Raw genomic sequence first — 24,178 nt, forward strand, 5'->3', positions numbered from 1 at the left:
AGATCTCAGTTCCTCTGCATGCTGAGCCCTCCTTGCCAGGCTGGGCCTCTTGCTCCTACTAATTCATTCCAAAGAGGGGAAAAACCCTATTGGCTAATTATGGCAATGGGACACTGGGAGAGAATGTAAAGAATCTTGGCAAATAACATGTCATTACTGTAGCTCCAGAAGGATGTTCTCATAACAGAAACCTGCAGGCCATGCTACTCTCCTGCACCTGCTTCTCCCCAGCTCAATTAAGGAACAACAGGTGCCTTTGTGTTACACCATTCTTTTATCTCCTTGATGTTGCTAAGGAAAAGGTTCAGTGGTTCTCCCTGCTTGAGGGGCAGTCAATTTTTTCAGACTCATTTCTACATCCTTTTATGTATTTCAAAGCTGCTTCTGGTTACAACTTAAACACAGTAATACTAACACCTATAAATGACTGAAGTGGTAAAATGATCAATACCTATTGCTGGCTCACACTGGAACTGGGAGGGTTTTCCTCCAGAATAGCTTGTTTGATTCAGATTTTGATCACCTGAGTTTGTAGATTTTTACTTTAAATTTTGAGTTTGAAAACTCAGTAGTCCAAGACTTTGCCAAAATCACAGTGTCTGTTTTCACACGAAATCCTGTTTTCACACTGAAAACATATGATGTTGCTCATATAATTTGATTACAGGACAGATGTCTAAACACGATAGGTTTGTTTCATATGGGTTTGAAACTCACTTGAATCTTCACATAGACCTGAAGCAAGGTCAGGCAGGCCAAGCCCAATTCTGCAGCAAACAATTGCCATTCTTCTAGCTGAACCTAAGTTGGGGCTGGAGGATCAATATTTTATAGCAATCTCACAAAACACAAATCTTCTCCATTTATTTTTAAGGCACTAACAATTGAAAAATTTTACTGAATTTCTGTTCTCATTGCTACACAGAATTTCCAGTGCAATGAAGCAATGTTTGAGGCCGTGGAACAGCAGGACCTGGATGCTGTTCAGATTCTTCTTTATCAATACACACTGGAGGAACTGGACCTGAACACACCAAACAGTGAGGGACTAACTCCTCTGGATATTGCCATTTTGACAAATAATGTCCCTATTGCTAAGACCCTTCTGCACGTTGGGGCAAAGGAAAGCCCACACTGTAAGTAAAGAACACAAATTGACTTCGATAATTGCCTGTAAGAGATCAAGTGTGATGTGGTTTGGGGAAAGTTTTTGACACACCAAAATTGCCTGGTTTTATGATAAGGGTGGTTATACCAGCACAGTATCACAGTTCTGGGGGATGTTTACAGCAATAACTGCTTGTTGAATGCATGCTCAGGAGATATTTTTGTTCTCTATCTCAGATACACCAAGGGATGAATCAGGTTGAGCTTCTAACATGATTAACACTGGCCAGCTGAGTTAATACCAACACTGAGAAAAAAATCTTTAAAAGTACAGAAATAGGGACTGAGTGACTCAAAGATCATGGGCTGCAATGAAGAGTTTGTTATCAAAAATGAAAGGACGATGGGTTGTCTAGACTTTAGTTTATTTTGATTATCCTTTTGATTTTGGCTCTGCTGCCTTCAGGAGACCGGTTGTGTTGAAATCTGTCATTTCCATTCCCCAAAGAATCCTCACTCCTCGTCTTCAAATGGCCTAAAATCCCACTTAAAAGAGACTCTCAAAGTTCTACCGAACCAGGGAAAACCTAGACACAAACCAAACCTTCTCACTTCCCTGGAATACCGATATTGCTCAGAACTACATATTGTACTTATAAAACTTCTTTGTATTCCTTCGTGGGCCCTTTTCTGCCCAATGTGTGGGTTGGAGGGTGACTTACCAACCCAATTAATCAACCCTATACCATGACACAAACTCTGACGCCTTACTTGGGTCTAAAAATACCCCGATGTATGAGAATTTGTTTTAAACTGTCAATGCCTATATTTAGGACATTCCCAGCAAGGCTATAATGAGACTGTGTTTGAGGGGTTCGGCCACTGCAGACTCTGCCATTAATTTGAAGTTAGTTAAATTAACAACATTTAGTGCTGGCATGTCAATCTCAGTGCTCCAGGAAATTGCACCTTGAGGCTACTAACATTGCCAGTTTTTTCACTGCAGAGTGTGTGTGCATGTGCATGTTGAGTTTTTTTGCCAGACCCTCAGTGTTGGTACACCTTTATTGCTTTTCTATATCCACAGCACTTATATTATCATTTATTCTGGCCTCCTTTAACCTTCCCTGGAGATTTTTGCATAGTGTAGCTGCTCAGTGAAAAGAGTTTTTTAGTTTTATATTTATTTGTTTATTTTTCTGTCATGGTTCATGACTGAGGCTTTAAAAAAAAGTGTGACAGCATTTAGAGTACATGATTGACTGCTGAAGCAACATTCATTAACCATGACAAATCTAGAGGAAAACACAGTCTTGAGTGTTCTAAACAGCAGTAAAAAAGACTAAACTAATTTTTCATTGACCTCATCTGTAAATAAATGCAGTCTGATGGCGAGCAGGGGCAATCATAAATTAGTATTCATTTCCTGTAATTAATGCAAACATGCCTATGAACACAGAGAATATGAATATATAACCACCTCATTTCCATTTCAAAATATACCCACCAAATTTCCACTTCACTTATCTTGATTTTTAGTTTTTCTGATTGAAATAATGGATGAAGCATTCTCAATAAAAAGCAAACGATTGTTTGGTTTGGGTTTCTTACCTCAAGGGTTTGCAGTTGCTTCTTGAGAGCAAAATGCACAAAGTTATTTTCAGCCCTCAAAACAAGGGGTCACAGCACCTTTGTAGGTGGCTTCATTCTTGTGGAACTGATACCAGTCACTTTGTATCTGCTTTCTGTACTTAACCAACCCTGCTCAAATGAAATCTGTTCTGTTTGTGTCATCTCAGGGCTGCAAGAACATGACCCAGCACCCAGCAGGAGCATTTCCATTTCTCTGTGGTGGGCAGTTGAGCTCAATGGGAGGGTAAAATCCTGACTCACCCAATTTTGGGACCGCACACAAGCATCTCTTGATCTGATTAGAACTGTACAGGACAGATGCACAGAGCTGGGAGGCTGCAAGATAGAGGAATTCCCCATTCCAAGTGCTTCCTTTGGAGAAAACTCTTGCTCTGCCACTATATTAGGCGTAGTGATCCAGCTGAAATCTCATTATAGCCCCCAGCCTAATGCTGTAGAAAAGAGGATCTGGAGGACAGATAACTTCCATCTGTATCCCCTGGATTTCTGCCTGGAATAGGAACAGCAGCAGATAAAGCAATAGAAAGTAAAACTGTGATCTTCATCTCCACATGGATCTCAGATTGTATAAATCTTAACAGGAACCCAGTATCTTTTAAATACAAAATAACTAAAGTCAGAGAGTACAGCATTTAAAACACTAATTTAGCTGGAGAGGAGGCAAAGTCCACTGTGTTATCTTTTCAGTTACTCTTATTCATCATATACTCATGGTTTGGCTTGTTCATGTGAACCCAAATAAAAAATAAGATTAAAATTCCCACTGGCTGATTGGACACGTTTCCAAGACCTGACAAATGTGAATCTTGATTAAACAGATAGAGCCAGATCCTTGGTGAGAACTTGAGCCAATGCCAATTCTCAATCACCTGAAGTTCTGGCACATAAAATCTCCTTCCCCGGTCCTGTTGTGCTGTCAGATGTGTTGCACACTTATTGTAGGCATGGATCCAGGAAATCCTATCACCTTTGGCCTCCCAGTAAACCAGCAGTTCTGAGGATAGCAGCAGATTCCAGGGAGCCTGCCCATATGTCCCTGATGTCCATGTGAAGAATGATCCAACTTAAGAAGGATGGCTGCAAGCCAGCTTATGAAAGCAAAGTCTTAGAGACAAACATTCTTCAAAAACAGCCCTTTGGATGTCAGAGGTGTCGAGTAATTCTTTGCTCTCCTCCTGTGGCTTTAGAGATCCCAGGGCAGTTTTCATAGCAGTCCATAGGGTTATTCTCAGACTCTGCTAAACTTTGACTGTCAATTATGAGAGATGGAGGGAAAAGTTAAAATAAGAAGTTCAGGTTGGATAAAACAAACACTCTTTTCACCATCAGGACAGGGAAGCACTGGAACAGGTTGCCTAGAGTTGATGTAAAGCCTTCATCCATCCTGGAAAGTTTTCAAGACCAGACTGGATAATGCCTTCAGTAACTTGGTCTGACCTCTTGGCTGAGCCTATTTTGAACAAGATGGTTGGACTAGAGGAGGTCCTTTCCAATCTGATTTGTCCCATATGATCCCAGTTTGGAAAATAGCACATTCATATCTGCAGACATATTTGCTCCTGTGGTGTTTTGATGTCAAAAACCCGTCAGAGCCTTGGTGCTTCATCTGGTACAATTTGATGTTTTCAGAAATGTCTGGCTTGTGTGAGTGCTCAGTGCAGCCTGTGCAAGATTCCTGCTGTTCCTGTGAAATCCTTGGGGAAACAAGAGCTGTCCCTACACAGCAAGCCCCCACCACTGCTAAGAGAAGCTGCATGTGGTAGGGCACTGGTTTTGGTAAACAGAGGCCTTTTAAATTAAGACTATCTCAGAGCTCTTCTGCAAAAACACCAATTACTTCCCGTGATTTCAGCATTTCTTCTCCTGTACACAATTTCCTGCATATTGAACATCTGATCAGTACTTGCATTTCTTTTGAGATTAAACAATGTTACAAGTCCTATTTTCCAAACTGCAAATTGTTTGAACAATTTTAGGCAAAGAGCAACTCTGAAAATATGACTTGATTCACCACACTTCACTGTATAATCAGGGAGATTTTATAATCTGGTTTAGGGCAGTCTTGTGGACTTGGGATAAAATCAATCCTATTTTATTTTGTATCCTATGTGATCTTCATTTTCACCTTTATGTAGCCCACAGTAGTTCATACAGGCATAATGCTAAACATTAAATTAAAATTACCCTGAGCACTGGAGGAAAAAAAAATCTCCATGTCTCAAGCTGCTCACTGCCTGTTCAGAGAACTAATTAGGTATTACATGGGCAAAACTGGCACAACAAAAACCTGGAAAGGGATCCCTTCTCTACCACTCGTGGCCCTCAGGCACAAAACTCTCATTCTTAATTTTGTCAGTTAGCTCTCTGTTTGTAGAGGTTTATATATTGTATGTGTTTATAACCAGTACAATCTTCTTTTTTTTTTTTTTGTGAAAGCTTATGATCTTATGGCAAAGTAGGGGTTGGAGAGAGAGAGGTTATTGCTTTAGTTTGGTTTTCATATCCCACTAACTTAAAACACAAATGCAATTTCAGTCTAATTAAGACATTTTTAAGCATTTGAGAAATACCAGCAGAAAAAAAATGTGCTAAATTTATTCATGTTGCTAATCCCACTTAAGGGGCCAGATCTTTAAGTGGTATAAATTGGCTCTAATCCACTCGATGACAAGATAACTACTGGAAAGCAGAGCGTTCAAGGATTTGACCTTATATGTGCTTTGCAGAATTTTGTCGCCACCAAGAAAATACTTTTTCCCCCCCCCTTTTCTTGGCAGTTGTTGACATGGAAAGCAGGTCGGTGCATTTGAGCACGTTGGTCCAGGAGGCCCAGCAGAGAGTGACTGAACTGTCTGCACAGGTGGGGAGCGAAGGGCTGGGCACCGACACGGCGGAGAGGGAGAAGCAGCTGAAGGCCTGGGAGTGGAGGGCCAGGCTCTACCAGCGCATGAAGGCCGGCTACGAACACGCCCGTGAGTGAGAGAGGGGGCCAAAATTCTCCACAGAAACCCTACAGCTGAGAACATCCTGCAAAGGTGCTCTCACTGACTGACCCTCCCAAAGGTGCTCTCACTGACCCTCCCAAAGGTGCTCTCACTGACCCTCCCAAAGGTGCTCTCATTGACTGACCCTCCCAAAGGTGCTCTCACTGACTGACCCCCCCAAAGGTGCTCTCACTGACTGACCCTCCCAAAGGTGCTCTCACTGACTGACCCCCCCAAAGGTGCTCTCACTGACTGACCCTCCCAAAGGTGCTCTGACTGACTGACTCTCCCAAAGGTGCTCTCACTGACTGACCCTCCCAAAGGTGCTCTCACTGACTGACCCTCCCAAAGGTGCTCTCATTGACTGACCCTTCCAAAGGTGCTCTCACTGACTGACCCCCCCAAAGGTGCTCTCACTGACTGACCCTCCCAAAGGTGCTCTCACTGACTGACCCCCCCAAAGGTGCTCTCACTGACCCTCCCGAAGGTGCTCTCATTGACCCTCCCAAAGGTGCTCTCACTGACTGACCCTCACAGCGCTGAGAATGTCAGGGAGGGAAAACTGAGGCCTTTCCAAAAGTGGGAAGGGAATTGATGTTAGAACAATAAAGGACCAAATATCTGAGGGCAACAAGCACTTATCTCCTCAAGAGGGGCTGCATAAACTGATGAGACCTCCAGACTCCTGGTTTGGGGTGTAATGATTCTGTCCTTCTTACTTCACATTTACTCCTGGATCTCATTTAACATGATCAGAGTTTAAAACCAGACGACTATAAAAGGACACATGAATAGGCACGAAGAGGGATGGGGATGTTGCCTTTTTCTCAGCTGTAATTTGATTATTTTTCACAAAAACTTTTTCTGTTTGGAACAGAATTGTTCTAAACATTTGGTCAAACAATGAAATTTCATTTTGCATATAAATATTGCAAAAGTTTAACCTTCATTTTGGTAACCACTTGGTATCCATTTCATCAGCACAGTTACAAACCGAGTCACTTTAACCAGTCGTACAAGTGAGTGTGTGTACCCCAAGTAAATGGAAATTTGGGCCCATGGGAAGGAGTAAACAGGACTGAATTGTTTCACATGCAGATCTTTTAGCTGTATCCTATTTGATGAAATGCAATCATTGCCATTAACATTTTTACAACCATCTTTATATAAATGTACTTACAAATAATTTCCCCAAATTTATTGTATTCTAAGGTTACTTCCTCAAGACAGATGTAGTGCTCCCTCTATTAGATACTAAATACAGGAAATGCAGCAGTAGTGAAAGGTAATATACTGATTTTTTAAATCAATCCCAGCAGTAAGTCATGACATTATGTGTTTGATTTCTGAATTGAGTCTGATTGATATTCTGTGAATTAAGCTTTTTTTTTTCTTTTTTTAAATCAAAATGTTAGGCCTCAATTGACAACAGTATTTTGGAACTATTACACAGAAACACTTGTGGAATTTGCAATTTTTGAATCACAATAATGTAAAAATGTTTTCTGCTATTTGATAAATTTGAATTTGCTAGTGAAACCATGAAGGTTTAATTAGCTCTTTGTGGTTTTGTCCTTTCTCTCTCCTCCTATCCACCCCAAGAGATTTATAGGGGCTTTTCATTGACATAATTAGCATGAATCTGTTTTATTGGGTTACATATATGCAGGAAGATATTTTTAACTGAAAGGAGCCAAAAAACCCATGATAGAAACAAATGGTGTCTGCAGGATATTGTTAGCAGGGGCACTAATTAAAATGCTCAAAAGGCAGAGAACACAAACACCTACAACCCGAAGCTCACAATTGCAGGGTGATTTTCAGTGGGTTCTTTGAAGACCCAGAAACATTGTTTGAACAGGATTTGTTGTGCTGAAGAGCTGATGTTTTCTCTTCTCTCCCAGGAGCCCCTGAGGCGCCAACCAATGTCTGTCTCATGGTAACAAGCAGTACATCACTCACTGTCACCTTCCAAGAACCTCTGAGTGTCAACTCAGCTGTGGTGACCAAGTATAAAGGTACTGGATTTAGACATCTTTCATTTGCCTTAACAATGTACAAAAATTGGAGGGTTAAGTATATATCTACAAGGGATTATATTACAATGCAAGTAATGCTTGAATTTATTTTCCCAGTAAATAGCCATAGAAGTGGAATTTTCTTACAAGATTCCCCAAAGACAAGATTTTTTATTAAGAAAAAAAAAAGGAAAATGAATTAACCAAAAGCTTTCTCCAGGAGTGCTTTGAAGGAGTTTGCTTGACTCACTGTGGTTAGGACATCAGCTCAATGACTGGGTTGAGATGAGCAGTTACAAAACACAAACTAACTTTTGGTGCCTGTGGGCTCCTGAAACCATGTGTATCCTTGCAAAAGCCAAACCCACACCACCATTCCTTAAAGGAATGCCTCTGGAAGCTGAAACTTTTGGCAGAGGCTTCATACAGCCCAGCTAATTAGCTATTCCAGGGCTGCCACATCATTCTTGGAAGAGCAATACATTTGGGGTGGCACCAGTTAGTTGCAAAGTGGAATGAATAAGAAAATGCTTCCATCTGAATAGCCCTGTTGAATAGAAATGGTTTTAAAACAGAATTTCTGTTCCACAGGAAATTCCAACATTAAGGAAAAAAAAAAGTCTCATTGAAGATTAGAACAAAAATGAGAAATTTTAAAATTTCCTGTTTAAAGGAACTTCCAGGTTTTCTCAAATGTTTGGAACAGTGAGTTCTTCAGTGCTAAGCAAAGTAACCCACAGCCTCCATCTTCCAAGTGGGAGCCCAAGTCAAGGGGCTGAGGATCTGAGGCCTTCATTGCCCTGCCCAGGGGAGTCAGGAATGAGGCCCCTGAAAGTCCTCTTAGTTATTTCCCCCCAGTTTCTCTCTTAATGCTTCCTGTTGTGTTTGTTTCTTCATATTAATCATGAAAAACTCATTTCAGAGGTACTTGAACCTCAGAGTTCCACAGCCACAGCAAGAACCCTCCTTGGCTGTGTGGTGGGTGTGGTGGGGGAGTCTGTTCCGTGTTTCCATGGGGGGATGTCCCAGGGATTGTTTCAGCAGGAGAGATTCAGAAAGACCCAGTGCATCGAGGTCCAAAAGCTCCTGGAGCTGTTCCAAAGGTGGGACATGCCAGTGCCCAGGCTCCACTGGCATCAAGCACAAAGCACCCAAAGGACTTATCCTGGAAAAGGCATATTCTCTTTCTTTCCTCCTCCTCTTTCTGGTCAGCAATTCCAGTCATCCCTGCCTATGCCCAACAAAATAATTTTCTACATTCTGTGAAACAAACCCAACCACCCAGACACCACTGAAGCCATCAAAGTGATTCTATTCTTCAGTAGAAGGTAAATTGCTGTATTACACCTAGTCAGCTGGGCAATGCTGCAGGAAGTGTGATTTTCAAAAACATCAAAGCCCTTTAAAAGCCTAAATCTAATTTTCAGCAATGGCTTGGGTTGCCAGGAAACTAAATTTCATTTAAGGGCTTCCTACTGCCTGATTTACTTGTGAAAACAATACTTGGGCTCCTGAAACACCAAAGTTCTCTTGAAAATATCAGTCTGCTTTTTGTAATACATGTATTGTAAACAAACTTGAAATACTGCCCCCCCTCCATTTATAGTGATTGTTGATATTTTCACAGGAAAGCAAATTTCCAAATAGAGCTAATTTTTAAAAATAACTGTCTAAGGGCTGTAGTATTTTTCTCTTGGTTATTCATTTGAGTTGAGTCTGGTTTGTACCATGTCAGTGCTGACCTCTTTTTGGTCAGCACCACATTCAGAGAAATTTAATCCAACTTGACCTAACTTTCTAATCAGACCAGGTAGCACTGCCCTGGATTTTGAATTACCCTCACTGGTGATCATTTTATGCTTTATCAGGTTGACAGTTAGTCTTGCCAGAATGTTCTTTTTAAATCCATTATCCCAGGAGACTCCCATATTTATGGTTAGATAAAAAGGAAAGATCATTAATAGCTCCTTTTGGTGACTTTCGGGAATTAATTAAGCACTGGTTGTGGAATTGTTTATTACATTATGGAGTGAGATTCTTTGTGCTTAGTTTGAGGGGTCATAAAATGAACCTTTCAAATGATCATTTGCAAGAATGATTAGAACCAGCTAGCAAATACTAGCCCTGAAAGGAGAGCTTGATAACATTGTGTGAGGATCTTTTTAGTCAGATATATAAACCTCCTGTCCAGAAAACCATCGAAGCATTTTGCTAATTCAGGGTAAAAAAAAAAAAAAAAAAAAAAAAAAAAAAGGCTTTTAAGGGTTTTTTCCTCTCAGTACTTTACCATTTCTTTTTCTAAGTAAATTAGATTCAGGAGCATTTGCAGCAGTGTTTAGGGAATACCTGCTCATTAACAGAAGCTAATAATGTTCTTTTCTCTGGACCTGAACTATAGGGGATAAAAACTGACATCAATTCTGTTCAGTTTAGTTTAGTTCCCTGAAAACAGTGAGAAACTGCCAATTCCATTTTTTTTCTGTGTCATCTTTTTTTTTTTTTTTAATATATTTTTTCCAAAGCTGTATTTGCCCAAATGTCATTTAGAAACTGGGCTTGGAACGTTATCTAACTGTCTGCTGCTTTCCTGTGTGTGATCTTTTCCCTTGTTAGCTGTATAACTTACAAATAATAATACAGGAGAATAATACTTTGCACTCACTCTCTAACCACTAAAACCATCTCACTTCATTAGGAGATTTAATTTTAACCACACACGGTGAATGGGTATTGACTTTGGTGTCCCAGCTGGATGGCAGCTCAGTGACTGCATTCTGCTCAGCCATTGCTTTAAGGAGCCAGAATATTCTTTACTTCCTCTCCTGGATTGTTGTTTAATGTTGCAGGCACCATCCTAATGGCTCCCTTCAGCTTCCCTCAGGAGAAAGCTCCAGCGTGGTGGTGGCTGATGTGAAATGATTCCTAAGTATATTGTAACTCAGTAAAGTGTTTTGAGGCTGGAAGCAGACAGGCCCGACATAAATCAATAATAACAGTAATAATCTGCTCCATGCTGGAGAAAGACTCAAAGCCAGGGACACCTCAGCCCAGCCAGTTTTAGAGAGGATGTGAAGCATCACTGTAACACTGAGAAGAAAAACCCCTGCCCTTGGCTAATGGTGCCCTGGAGCCAAACTTCACATCCCATCCTGGAGGTACTTACGGCCCTTTGAAAACACAATCAAAACGTCCCAGGCCAACATACAAAAGAACTTTGCCACAGTCTGAAGCTTTCTGTGAGCTTTCTGTTTACATCATCATATGGTTACTGCAGGAGCTGCTGTTATCCCAGAGCTACACCACTGGAAGCAGCTCCATGAAAAAACAATCCCACAGCAACATAATCCAGACAGACATCACTCTACTCCTGGGAACAGTCCCACTCGAGCCCAGTGGCAAGTGCTTGTAGGGCTTTTAAGAACTCTTGTCTTTCACTAATCAGCCTTTCTAGGGTTCACATGTTTCACACAAAGCAGCACCTCTTTTTAGAGAGCAAAATTATAAATAATTTTAAGCAATTTTGTTGCACTTATTTTCTGTGCATTTTAAACAAGGTTATTATTTTGCTTTTGTGGTGAATAAGCACAGATAAACCTCCCCTTATTGCATAAATTTTTTTCATCCACTTCCCATCAGAAGTAGTCATAATAATGCTGTGATCCCAAAGTATAAGATAAGGGAGAAAAATGGACATAGTGCTGATCATTACCTACTGGAAAGGATCACTATGAAATGGAAAAATCTCTGTTTATATTTTATTTACAATTTTTAAACAAACATCTATATTCCCCTTTGGAGAAAAAAATGAAACAGCTTGTATAACCCAAGTTGAGCTAATTTATTTAAGAGCCTGGAACTATTTATGTTTGAAGAGAGAGGAAGAGACACATGTTTGATGTAGCAAACAGAGCTAATCTTCTCTCTGTTTGGATGTAGCTGCAGACTTGGATGCCAAGGTTTTTTCCAGATAATGATGCTAAGCTGTCTAGGCCAATTTAGCCCATGTTACCTTTTTGTTTAGTTTGGTATTTTAGCAGAATATTTCATGTTTGTCAAGACTGCCCAGCTTCCCTCTAGGATTGCTTTTGGATGGAGAGAAGATTTTTTTATTTTCAGTCAGTGTAGCTCCTAGAAAAAAAATGACACTGGCTTAGGTCAGGAAAGAAGGAGTTATGTCTTGCTTAAATTTTGAGAAAAGGTCATTCTCTGCCTTCATTCTTCCAGGGCAATTTGTGGTTCACTTTTTTTTTTTTTTGCAGGAGAATAATTTAGATTGTCTTGAAATTACTAGTTTAGTCCTGGCTAGATGTGCAGTAGCCAAAGGATGTTGCTCTCACGTGGATGCATGAAATGGGTTGGTTATAGTGCAGAACAGGCTGGGGCAATTCGGTGTTGTCAGTGGAGTTCTCAGCTAAAGGAGCTGCCTTTGCACTCAGGATCAGCACCTGGGACCAGGGGTGAGGGAGCCTGACCAGGCTGGGCCTGTTTGAGATCTGCTCTGTAGCTCAAAACAAACCTGTATTCGAGATTCTCAGTTGACTTCTCACCCTGTAAATGGAAAATTTCCATTGAAAATTTCAGGGTGAAAAGCCTCAAAGATTTTACAAAATCTATCTACAAATTCTGTGTGATTCTGCATGTTTTGTTCTCAGGGGTAATCCTTTCCCAACCAAATAATCTCATCATTTTCCATGGGCTTCTGCTTGTCCCCGTGAGCCCCTAGAAACAGCACATACCACGTGTTTTGTAATTATGCATTTGATTTATCCATCAAAAGCTGACATTTCATGTTTGGAAAACGTGGTGGGGTTTTTTCTGTGTCTCTCTAAGCAGATGCTGTGTCACTGCCTGATCCTGTTCCAGTCTGTGGTGGAACTGAGCATCATTCTGCACTCAACTTAGTCTTCAAACCCTTCTCACTTATTATTCAAAGTTTCTTTGTATATTTTGAAACTTATTCTTTCTTTCCTCAAAACAGTTCTTGCTCCATAAAAAGAGAAGAGAATACATTTCTTTGTAAGACATTTGAATTTATCCTGCTGAATAGGTGTGGTCTGATATTTTTTACAGTAGTTCATTTATGGCATTTTATTAGGTCTCCTGGGCACTTTATTTGCACGTTACATTTTGGTAGCTAACAGGACTGTGCAATTTGACTTCTATTTTTATGCCTAGCAAGTACAGAAATGTATAAAAGTTAAAACAAACCTTTCTATTTCTAGCTCCTCTCAATGTCTGTAGTATGTGCTGGACTTAACATAAAACTTAAAAACTTCTATTTCTTAAGTTTGCTACGTATTTAAAATCACCTTTGGACATAGATCACATATTAAATGACGGTGTAATTAACTAATGTACTTAATCAGACACTGGTTACTCGGTTGAATCATTCTTTCCTCCTGCTTTGTGTTTTATAAGGATTTTGAACAGCAGCTCAGGATAAATGACCCTGAGAAAACCCAGACATACAGGCTCTGCTTTTGTCTGCCTTGGTGTCTAAGGGAAAAGGCTCATAACCTAATGTTTTTGAATTTTAGACATTGCTTTGCCTCTTACATTTGCTTTGACTTACCAAAATTAATAAGTATTTTTTAAAATTGTTTGCACGTGGGTGAGTGTTACAGCTCCCAGTCCACAGGTACAGCACAGGAGAGGGGAATTCCTTATGGTCCCTGGCAGGACTGGGACTCAAGACCTTCAGCTTCTGTCTTGAAGGAGGTTCCTGATTTAGCAGGTCTTTTGATTCATGGATTTGGGAATGTTTCCTCACTTAAACAAAACCAGAATCTCTTCAAAGGGTTTGAGGCAGTTTCCCTACTCACTGCTTTGTCTTAAGTCTTCTCTGGTCCATCATGGACTTTTCTGGACCATTTACAAGCATAAAATGTCTAAAGCTTAGTCAGCTTGCCTCCACAACCTGATACTGTTCTGGTAACTAGATCTGACCCACAGAACTGATACATGAATGTAAATTTGGAATCAGGCCTTTGGATCTGCTTCAAGCTCTTACCTTGTGTATTGAGCATAAATTGCAGGGTTTCTTGCTTCCCTGCACGAGTGCCCAGTGAGTTCATGCATGAGCACCCAATCAGCCCCTGCATGAGCACCCATTTAATTAACTAATGAACACCCAGCTGGTTCACACACCAGCTCCCTCTCAGCTCATGTCTGAGCACACGAGGAGTTCACGCCTGAGCACCCACTTGGCTCACTCCTGAGCTCTGGGCATATATGGCAGCTTCCAGTAGGCAGGGGCCACAGGGCTGGGTGGGGGTCAGGAGATTCCAGGTGCTGGTCACAACTGGCCTGGCTACATCTAAATGTGATGGAAACTCCATCACTGAGTGTAACCCCAATGTGGAGACAAGGGAGGCTGACCGCAGAAAAGGAGGAGGAAAGGTGTTTGGCTTCAGTTTAGCCTGGGGAAGGTGGTGGAAAGGTGTTCACTTGAATGTTTGTTTAATTATGTTTTCTTTCTTCTCACTCTGAATGAGTGATTAGAAGTTTGTGTTAATTGGCACTAAATTAAATTAAGTAAAATATCCCCAAATCACGACTGTTTTGCCTGCAACGACTGGCTGCATTGCTAGGGAAAGGTGAAAGCTCTTTAAGTTACTGCAGGGATTAGTTTATAAAGAAATAAAAGCCTTAAATATGATTAATTAACATCCATGCAGCAAAGTCCCTCTTTCTATCACAGGAGAACTAGAGGAAAAGGAGTGGAATCCCATTACACAGATTACTTGAATTAGTGTCTGTGTTTCCTTCCTCTGCTCCCCGTGCTGTGCACTGCTCTGCTTTGCCTCCTACATTGTGATCGATTACTTTTTTTGTTTGCATTTTCCCAACTGCTCACTATTAATTAGATTTTAATGTTATGTTTTGGGAAGAAGCTGGGCCTAACCCATGTGAGCCTCTCACAAACAAGTAGCCCTCAGGTCCATAAACTTCCCCCCTGGCTTTGGCTGCCCAGATTACGGGAGTCAAATGCACCCACTGGGAGGGGAAATTTGCAGAATCCAAGCCAAGCTTTTCTAGGATGTGAAGCCTTTGCATAAGAACCTCATTTATTCTCCAATCCCTCTTCTAAAACATATTTTCTCCCACTTTCCTCTCCACAGCCAGAGTGGGATATGTTTGTCATTGCAGGGCTGAGAAACAAATCTTGGCTGTTATGATAATCCATTGTAGCTTTTTAACCACTGGCCCACATTGGAAGGCAATGTGCACCCACATGGCACATTTTCTTAGTTATTTATAAAATGCTAGGAAGAAATGTCATTTTCACTAGCAGAGAGGAAAAAAAAGTTCCTTCTTTCTGTACTGGAATAGCTGACCTTATTGCAAACAGATAAAGAATTGCTAGGATTTAGAAAACACTGATCAAATACTTGAGAAAAAAAGGTCAATAATTCTTTTTAATTTTCTCTTGGTGAGAATTTTATTAAAAAGCAATAAAAATAGTATCTTATAAATCATTTATATAATGTAGATTTGCTCTAAGATGAACTAGTGAAACTGTGATCAAGCAAAGATGTGTCTTTGGCACCCAGCCTGCTGTCAGAATGGTTCCCATAAACGTCAAGACATAAAATAGAGTGTTCTGGCCCAGGTCAAAGGAACATCCAGAAACAGGGCCACAAGAAAGGTTATTTAACATCAGGGGTTATTATTAGCGGGCGTAAAACCTAAAGGAGCCCACAGCTGTTGGGAAGAAGATTTACTGCAAATAAAGTATTTGATTATTAAAAAAAAAAAAATAAAATCTCTGAAACAAGTCTCGTGAAGATTTATAGCCATGGAAGTTTCAAATGAAGATGTGCTCTCTAGGAATAGTCTAGGAATGCTTTTCTTGGTGCTCTGCCTGGCACTGCTCTGACTGTTGTTCTGATGAGAGGCCCTTAAACCCGCCCGTAGCTCTTTCCCACTACACCCCAGCAGTGCTTTGTTACCTCAGGTGGGCACAGACCTGTTTGTTTGCATCTTTTTTCACTCCTCTTCAACCTTACTGATGCTCCTACTGACCCAGTACAAAGAGCCTCGAATAAGTGTACAGGAATAACTGAAATAATAGATAAAATCCAAAATAATGAACACTAGTATTGAAAGCAGTTAGAAGCTCAGGTTTTAATTTAAACAGTACCTAGAAATCCGAGTCCCAGGCCATGACTACTCTCTTTTAACTTCTGTGTTTGCACAAACTCCTCAGTGCCAAACATTTGTTTTTTCCTAATGGAAGCATTGTGCTGGGATCCCTGTCACTGCTGCCTGGTATGACTTGTCTCTCTCTTGTCATTCTTTGGAGGATTTCCAAACATGAGAGAGGCATGAACAGAGCCTGAACTCAAGTCTGAAAAAACTGGACTCCTTTCTGAAATCAGGCTGGAAAGAACAGTTGAAGGCACCAGGGAGGAGCTGACCAAATACTGCAGTGTTCTCCATCTGAGCTGCTGATACTCTACACCAACAAGTTCTGCTCTTCACTGGTGTTCAATTCTCTTCACTTGTTCTATCCTTCTAAATATTTGTTTAGGTTCCTTCACTCTGCTTTTATTCACACAAATGCCAGTGTTTAATGTCCTTAAATCCAGATGCTAAGACATCATGGGTGTAAACTTTTAAAATTATTTCTTAAAGATCAGCAGGCAGAAAAAGTTGGTGTGAAGCAGTTTCTGGTGGTACCTTCTTTCAGTTTTACATTTCAAAGGCAGCTAATAAACAACAGGATTATGCTTGGAGGCCCTTGGAAACACAAGCCAAGATCACCTTATCCTTCAGCCCAGGTCCTGGATATGGGGAGGAGAGGAAGGAGCCAGAATCTTTGCTGCTTTAGCCTCTGTTAAAAGCCACAGTGGCATAATTCTTTGCTCAAGGTCACACAGCAAGTCAGAATGCAAGAATAAAATCCAGAATCCCAGCTCCATACGCTGTTCTGTACACCCCCAACAAGCAGCAACAGAGCTCATGTCCCCTGGTCTAATTAATCTACTCAGCAATTCAATGAGTGATTTAAGTGCAAGCAAAAACAAACATCAAGAGAAGTGACAAATTCTACTGTGGCTGGGGCTATTTACTTGACTCAAGAGAAGGTGCTTTCCTGAATAAATCTACAATAGGGTCAGGAGGTGTTTTGTGCCTTCCCTTTGCCTTCTGTCTGCCTGTCCATCCCTCTGTTAAGCTGTTTATGACGTGCTCAGCACAGCAGAAAGGTAGTGAGTGGGAAAGAAACAGGTGAAAATAAACTTCTCCCTTTATTTTAAAGAGCTAGAATTGAGTATTAAAAAAAAAAAGGAGAAAAAAAAAGAAAAAAAAAAAACTTGGCCACAAGTAAGTTACATAACTTAAGCCAGTCTAAAATTATGTGCCAGCAATTTACATGAGTTTTATGTAACTGTTTATACTGCTGTTTATTTAAAAATTACTACTTATCTTGGCGACCGCAGCAACACATCGTGCATTCGCTAGCTCTGGAATACAGGGCACCTTCATTAAAACACATAGTCACCAATATATTAAACACACAAAAAACCCCTGCTCTGACATAACATGAAGTGTCAGATGGAAAGCCGCAACAGCAAAGACATTCAGCGTTCACAACAAAGCAGCCCTTTGGGGTGTTCAGAACAGGACTGGAACATGCTCCATCCTTAATTCACCCAACAGCTTTCAGGGCCTTTACAGCACAGTCGGTGCAGTCTACAAGACCAGCTCCTGTTCCTGGGCTCTTATAAAGGACCCTCTTCATCCTCGGGTTTCTATACTCCAGCGTGTTTATATTCAGCATTTACGTGCTGAGGTGAGGCAGCCTTTTGTTCTCTCTTAAAGTCCCAAGTACTTCAGCGTGACACAAATGGTTGGTAATTTCTGTTTACTGCCAGAGCTGTCTCCCAGCACTCCCACAAAGAGGGCAAAGAAGCAGCTAAATCTTCCTGATGGGTTGCTGTGCTCAAATTACCTAATTTTTAGATGCAGGTTAATCACAAGGGTAAGACCATTTATGTGTAGCTGTGTATTGGTACCAGGAAGATCTGTACAGAGCCAGAGTGGGAGCAGGGGCAACACTGGCCTAAAAAGTGTAACAGAGCTCATGGGATTTTGCCCCTTGTTTTAGGGCCTACAAGATGCTCTACCTCTCCTTCCTTCATCTAGGAAACAGGAACACTGATATCCACATCCTTCTAAGAGGTTTATAACCCAGTGAACGAGTACAGCAGAATATTATGTATTATTTTTAGGTGACCATTATGGTAGAAAGCTGAAATCTGTCAATGTATAGCAGGAGACATAAACTTAAGCGATAAATTACTTCAGTTGATTTGCATTTCTTTAAAGCTAAAGCATGTCATCTTCTTCTCACTTGAATCATTAAAAATCACAGGGGGGAAAAAAGTTTGTTAAAATCAAAAGTAAGCAAAAAAATTCCAGAATTTGTTATGAGTTTCTTTACAACAGATATACTTTGAAACGAGGGGAAAAAGAAGGCACTATTCCAACACAGCTGTTGAAAAAATATTTATTTTTCAGTTATGGAAATTTTTATTGAAACTGGGGGACGGGTTTTTTTCCAAAAGTGAGGTTTTTAAATAAATATATTTAAAAATTAAGTTTTGAGTAACTTTGGATACACCATCTTGTTGGGTAAATATCCTTTAAAAGGGGGGGGTGGTTCTCAGTCATAACGATAACCATAACCTGATCCACAGGCTAATGTCGTACTCCTACGTTTTCAATTCCATGGGGCTCAGCCACCACAGGGCAAGCTAAAATAAAGTGAGTGCAAAATGCTGGCAATCCTGGCTGTGTAATGAGAAGCACAGCTGGGCAGCCAGGGAAGGCTGGGCTGGGTGAGGGGGTCGAGGGGCACCCACAGGGGTGGCACCTCAGCACCTGGCACAGGACAAGCAGGGAGTAGTTTTCCTTCAAGGGACGGGAGATCGGTGTCACCCAGCAAGGGGAGGAGGGCCCTGCACGTGGGGGTTAACTAACAACAGGAGCTGGGGCAGCAGTTTGGCCTAGAACATGAGAGCAGAGCTGGGATTTACTGTCACAAAACCCATTCCCTGCTGTTCCTGAGAGGGCTTTAAAGGCCGAGTCTGCCTGTTCTCCCCTTGGAAACTCAGCTTCTCCCTCTGAACTCAGTGGTCCTTGATTATTTCTGAGAACAAGCTGCCATGCTGTTGGTAGTCCCAACACCAGTATCCTGGTGTTCCTGCTGGTCACATGCCTGCAATCCTGTGATATAACTTAGAGAAGATAACTTATCCTAGATAAGTTAACTCCTCTTCAGGCAGAGTGTCAGGATCTCAAACATTGGAGCCCTCTGTTAAATGCCTAATACAAGAGGAAGGGTTGAGAAGGAGACCCACATCAAGAACAGGGCTGCAATGCTTATCTGTGAAAGCCACCCAAATTTAAATATGCCTCTTGAGCTACCAGCTTATGTTTGGGAAGTCTCCAGTCCAGAGAACAGTTAAAAATTTGGGAAGCTCAGAAGCGGCTTAAAGCCACTTCTTCCCCCCTTGGCTTTTGTTTTGTGCTGCCTGAAGTGTGACCCTGCCACTGCCCCTCACATGGAGTGGGACACTCAGGTGTGCCTGGAGATTCCAGTGAAGGCAGAATTTGCTGGCAGAACCTGCCTCAAGTGACTCTGTCTTGTTCGACGTGAATCTTTGATAAGAAAAATGGTGAGGGAAGTGACTCCAAGCTGCTGACAACATGTTCAGCAGTCTGAACAGGATTTCTCCTTCTGGTTTCTCCTTCTGGAAAACAGAAAACATGTCTAAGTTTGTAGCATGTGTAGAGTGTCTGCAATGATTTAATGCAAGTGGAGTTAGAAACCTCGAAGATCACGGTTTACAATGGAAACTCTGACAGGCCATCAAGTTCAATGTTACTTATAAGTATTCCTATAATTAGGTTGTCAACAAAACCCTAGAGTATGGTACCGTAACAGTCTCTATATTTTCATACTAATGTACAGAGATAGCTGCCATTAAAGGTGGCAGCAATTAGCTATTTAAAACCCGTGGAAAACTAAAGAAATACGTAGTGAAAAAAGTTGATAGACAATAGACAAAACCAATATTCTTTTCATTGCAGCAAACACAAAAATGTTGCAGATCATGCTGGGCATTCACAAACTGCAATCATAGACCAGGAGCTACTAGGGGAGAAGGGGAAAATGAGTTGTGCTATTGATACTTGGCTATTTTGGAAAGAATGTGTTGGCAGTTAAATGTTGTATATGCTGAGCAGAAAATTCTCTGAAGCAGTTTTCTTTTAATATGAAAATACCAGTATGACACTGCCAGAGGATGAAAATTTCCCATGCTGAAATTAGAACACCTATATCCTCTGATCTATTCTGAATTATTGACTCCAGCACTAATGAATATGCAAATAGAGTATCTAAGAACTATTCTGTAAATTTAAAAGGAAAGCTTTGTGTTGAAATCTCTGCTTTGGTGTAAATCCAGGATATTAATGAGGTCTCCCAATTCCCACTGTAGAATAATTCAACAGATTCATTTCATAAAAGTTTTGATAGGTTTTCCTGGAAGTTTGGGTCCAAAGGTACAAGTCACTAAATCCCAGAGGTATCACTCCAGGATCAGCCTTACCTCTAATCATGGCATCTGTCATTAATAAAGAATAATTTAAGAAAAAAGGCTGGTTTTCTACCTGCAGCCATCAGTTCCCCACTTGCATATATTTTTTCTTTCTTCAAATCACCCAGTAATTTCTCATGGTCTGACACTGTTTTATGTGCACATTAATTTTTGCAAGTACTGAGGAAGAGCACAGACAGCAGGACCACTAATTCCACAAGCCCTGAAGCAGGAATATGAGTGACAGGGGCACTTTGGTGAAGGTGCCCATTGTACTTCAGGCTGCAGGGCAGATGGGAGGGATCTGTCAGCCCAGCACCTCTTCATTCCCTCCAAAAGTGGACACAGCTTAATAGGTCCTTGTGGAGCTGTGTCATTTCAGTGACCACAAGAACATCAGGCCTGGACAGCAGAGCCAGAACCCACTGAAACCAATGCTGAGGCTCCACTGAGGGTCAGGTCTAGTCCAAGGAGGATATTTCTATCCAAATTAGCCAAGGGTAGGTGATGAAAGTTTTGTGGACCTGTGGAGCAAAAAGAATTCTCTGCCCATGCAGATCCAATGCAAACCAGTGCTTTTTGTTGGTTTGGGTGTAAAAACTGCCAAATGGCATTAACAGGCCCAATTCCTCTACCTTCTCTTTTCCACTACTTCTCTTTCTTTAAAAGGAAATTGTTTAAATGAGAGCAAATGTTGGCTGAAGGTAATTTGTATTGCAGTCTATTTCTAAGCATTCTTTCCTGAAAAGCTTTTGAACAATATTTTGCTTTTGTCTCCCATACACAGAGATATAATTTAATTATTGTGTAAAGCTTTCCAAAACATTACTGTTTAACATGACTTTTAGTATCCACACGGACTGGGAAAGTGCTAGGAGAAAAACTAACCTGGGAGTGACTCAAGTACTTTGACATCTTTGCTTGGACTGGTATCTGATTTGATTTTCTCCTGCCATTTGTTTCCTAGTGGAGTGGAGCTCTTCAGAAGACTTTTCTCCTTTGGCTGGTGAAATAATTATGGATAATCTTCAGTCTTTGAGGTGCTCCATCACGGGTCTCAGAACAGTAAGTGCCAGAGGACTCTTCAGACCTTGATGACCCCCGTGATACAAAGATGGATGATTTGCATCCCTGCCTGTTGGTAATCACTGCAGTGCCTTTCTTGGAGCAACATTTTCCAGTGATTGAGCACAGTATGTCTGGTAACCATAATCCAAAAGTGACAAAGGAATAGACAATTCAGCACGAACCATTCCATCAGTTATCATTCAGAGGGGAGACTGGAAAAGACCGGAGTGAAAGGTGCTGTTTTCTGGATCATGGGATAACCTCAGAGCAGATCAAAAGCTCTTGAGAGATCTAGTCCTGACTCTGATGACCAATACCTAAAATAACAACTCTTTCTCTTCTCCCTTTCAGGGAACACACATATTGGTGGAAATCATTTTAATTTTTGTTATTTATCTTTGTCTATCTGTTTTACACCGATCAGAACTGGGTCAGCAATGGAGAAAATTGATGAATATTGATACGGATTCTTAAGCAGAATCATTTTGACCATGTGTCTGAAAGTCTTTCTCCTACATTCAGTGCCATTTGTACAAATGAATTTTGATTCACGAAATACTTGATGATAACAAAGCCTCTCAAAATACAAGTATTCCCACCAGAAACAGCATCAGAGGGGCCAACTCAGCAGCCACTGAGCTGGAGCCTTTCCACTGAATCCAGTGCACACTGAATCAGGCCTACAAAGTCAGAGTAGGGGGAGGTGTGGGTGTGGCCCTTGGGCAATGTCCCAAAATAGAGGCTCTCAAAATGAGAGAATAGAATAGAAGAGAATAGAATAGAAGAGAATAGAATAGAAGAGAATAGAATAGGAAAAAAGCCTTTTTTGATACTTTTTTCTAGCCTTTCATCTGAAGAAATCTGTGATTTGAAGCACACTCTTCCAGGGAGCTGAGCCACAATATGCATTTACTCTCTGTTTCTCATTTCCTAGCAAAAAAACAGAGTAATTGTACTTAAAATGAAGCCAGCCAGCACAGCCACTTCCATAGGTACATGTTAAGATCAGTGCTTACCATGTGCTTGTCTATACTCTCCAAAGTATGTAACATATTTAAATTAAAAGTTAAGCCTCCAGAAGTGCTCTCTGCTGGCCTAGATTTATGCATCAAAATCAGTGATAAAGGTCTGACTGATTTTAGTGGCAGCCAAATGAAGCTTCTCCCATTGCTGTGCTGGTAAAGAGGCTCTGTTAAATACAAGAGGGAAAAGGGGAGTTCCTGCTCTGCAGTCTGATTGTCAGAGTTCCCAGGGTTCAGATTTGGCAGAAGAGGCTGTGGTTTGTCAGCTGGAATGGGGGTGTTCTGATAACCCTGAGGAGCTCATCTGCCCTCAGATCTTTGCTGGTTCAATCTGTCACGGTGCATTTAAATTACTAAAGCTATTCAAGCCTCTCAAAGAAAACACCTTTGTGATGGGCTGCTCTGCACTTATTACAGCCAAGATTTTGAATGCAGTGATAGTTTTGACTCCAGCTGTTTCCATCTGCAGGGCCGGAGGTATTATGTCCATGTTTCAGCGTACAACATGAGAGGATGGGGACCTCCAAGGAAATCTACTCCTGAATATGCTTCTCCTTCAAGTAGGTTGAGTTTGTCTGCCCTCCTAGTTTGATTGGTGATGGTGCTTTGTAAGAACTCCTTCCTCTTCAAAGAACAGAAAAAGAAAAATATCCTGGAGTTCATGATGTAATTGTCATGTGCTCTAGGAGTGAAATAAATAAATAAAAACTCCCCCAAAAATGAGCAAAATAATAATATATTTATGCGATATTTATGTCTTAGCTTGTATTCTTCTCCAGTCCTTTGACAGAACATTGTTGTCTAGTCATTAACACTTTAAAAAAATGAGAAATATTTTGACCTTTACTTCTCTTAACAGAGTTCTGATATATGGAATTTCATTTTTCAGTACAGGAATGGATCAAAAACTGAATCTGAGCTGCTGAAAGCAAAACACTTACATGTATCTCATGTAATTTTGTATTCTGCCTTGTAGCATTACAGATCCCATTCACTGAACCATTCTTACAGCATCCTGTATGTCAAATACTCTAGTGTGGACACACATGTTGACAGGATATAGCCTGTAAGCACTGAAATGTTCCAGAAATGTCCAAAAGCCTTTTTTCCCCTTCCAACCTCTGACAGGTTTTCTCAGACTCCATTAGGACTGTGATTTGTCATTTGTAGTTTTTTAATCTATTATAATCACATTGTATTGTTAGTTGCTTTTGCAGACTTAGTGTTCCCTGCCAAACTGGCTCAGTGGATTACAGCTCCCCTTGTATTGATTAATGCAGTAAAGTGAGACTTTTCCTTTTATTGCATTAACAGTAGCATTTATTAAGCTAATGTAGCAATTTAATAACCTTGCATGCTAATGTGAGAAAATACAGCAAGCTGTACCTACTCTCAGTAGTCCTAATGGAGAGGGTTGGATAGACAAGGCTCTGGCAGTACCATTGGCCCATTTTGCTTCAAGTTTGCTCTTGTTTGCTGCAGAATAATACCAGAATTAGGCTAAAGAAATACTCTGTTGGAGAACAAAAATGTGCCGCAATCATGGGACAAGTCTCTGTGTGGACAACTGAACAACTCAGTGATGTGCAATTACCTTGATTATAGCCAGGTATAACCACACAGGACTGGCCCCAAAACCCACAGACTTACATCAGCTGGGGGACAGACTCTTTTACAGTAGCTGCAAGTTATCCAGCTAAATATTCCCAAAGAAGGGA

General features: G+C 40.9%; 1 protein-coding gene across 3 annotated transcripts in view; it reads left to right on the forward strand.

The window, feature by feature from the left end:
• Positions 1-24,178, forward strand: part of ANKFN1 (ankyrin repeat and fibronectin type III domain containing 1) — a 132,226-nt gene that overhangs the window by 70,696 nt on the left and 37,352 nt on the right. For all 3 annotated transcript variants that reach the window (XM_064676040.1, XM_064676039.1, XM_064676038.1), the window contains 5 exons: positions 926-1,136; positions 5,538-5,732; positions 7,649-7,762; positions 21,338-21,435; positions 22,930-23,020. In XM_064676040.1, the coding sequence (XP_064532110.1) occupies positions 926-1,136; positions 5,538-5,732; positions 7,649-7,762; positions 21,338-21,435; positions 22,930-23,020 (709 nt within the window). The remainder of the gene's footprint in view (positions 1-925; positions 1,137-5,537; positions 5,733-7,648; positions 7,763-21,337; positions 21,436-22,929; positions 23,021-24,178) is intronic.

This window comes from Pseudopipra pipra, chromosome 19 (genome assembly GCF_036250125.1).
Source record: "Pseudopipra pipra isolate bDixPip1 chromosome 19, bDixPip1.hap1, whole genome shotgun sequence".
Classification (NCBI taxonomy): domain Eukaryota; kingdom Metazoa; phylum Chordata; class Aves; order Passeriformes; family Pipridae; genus Pseudopipra; species Pseudopipra pipra.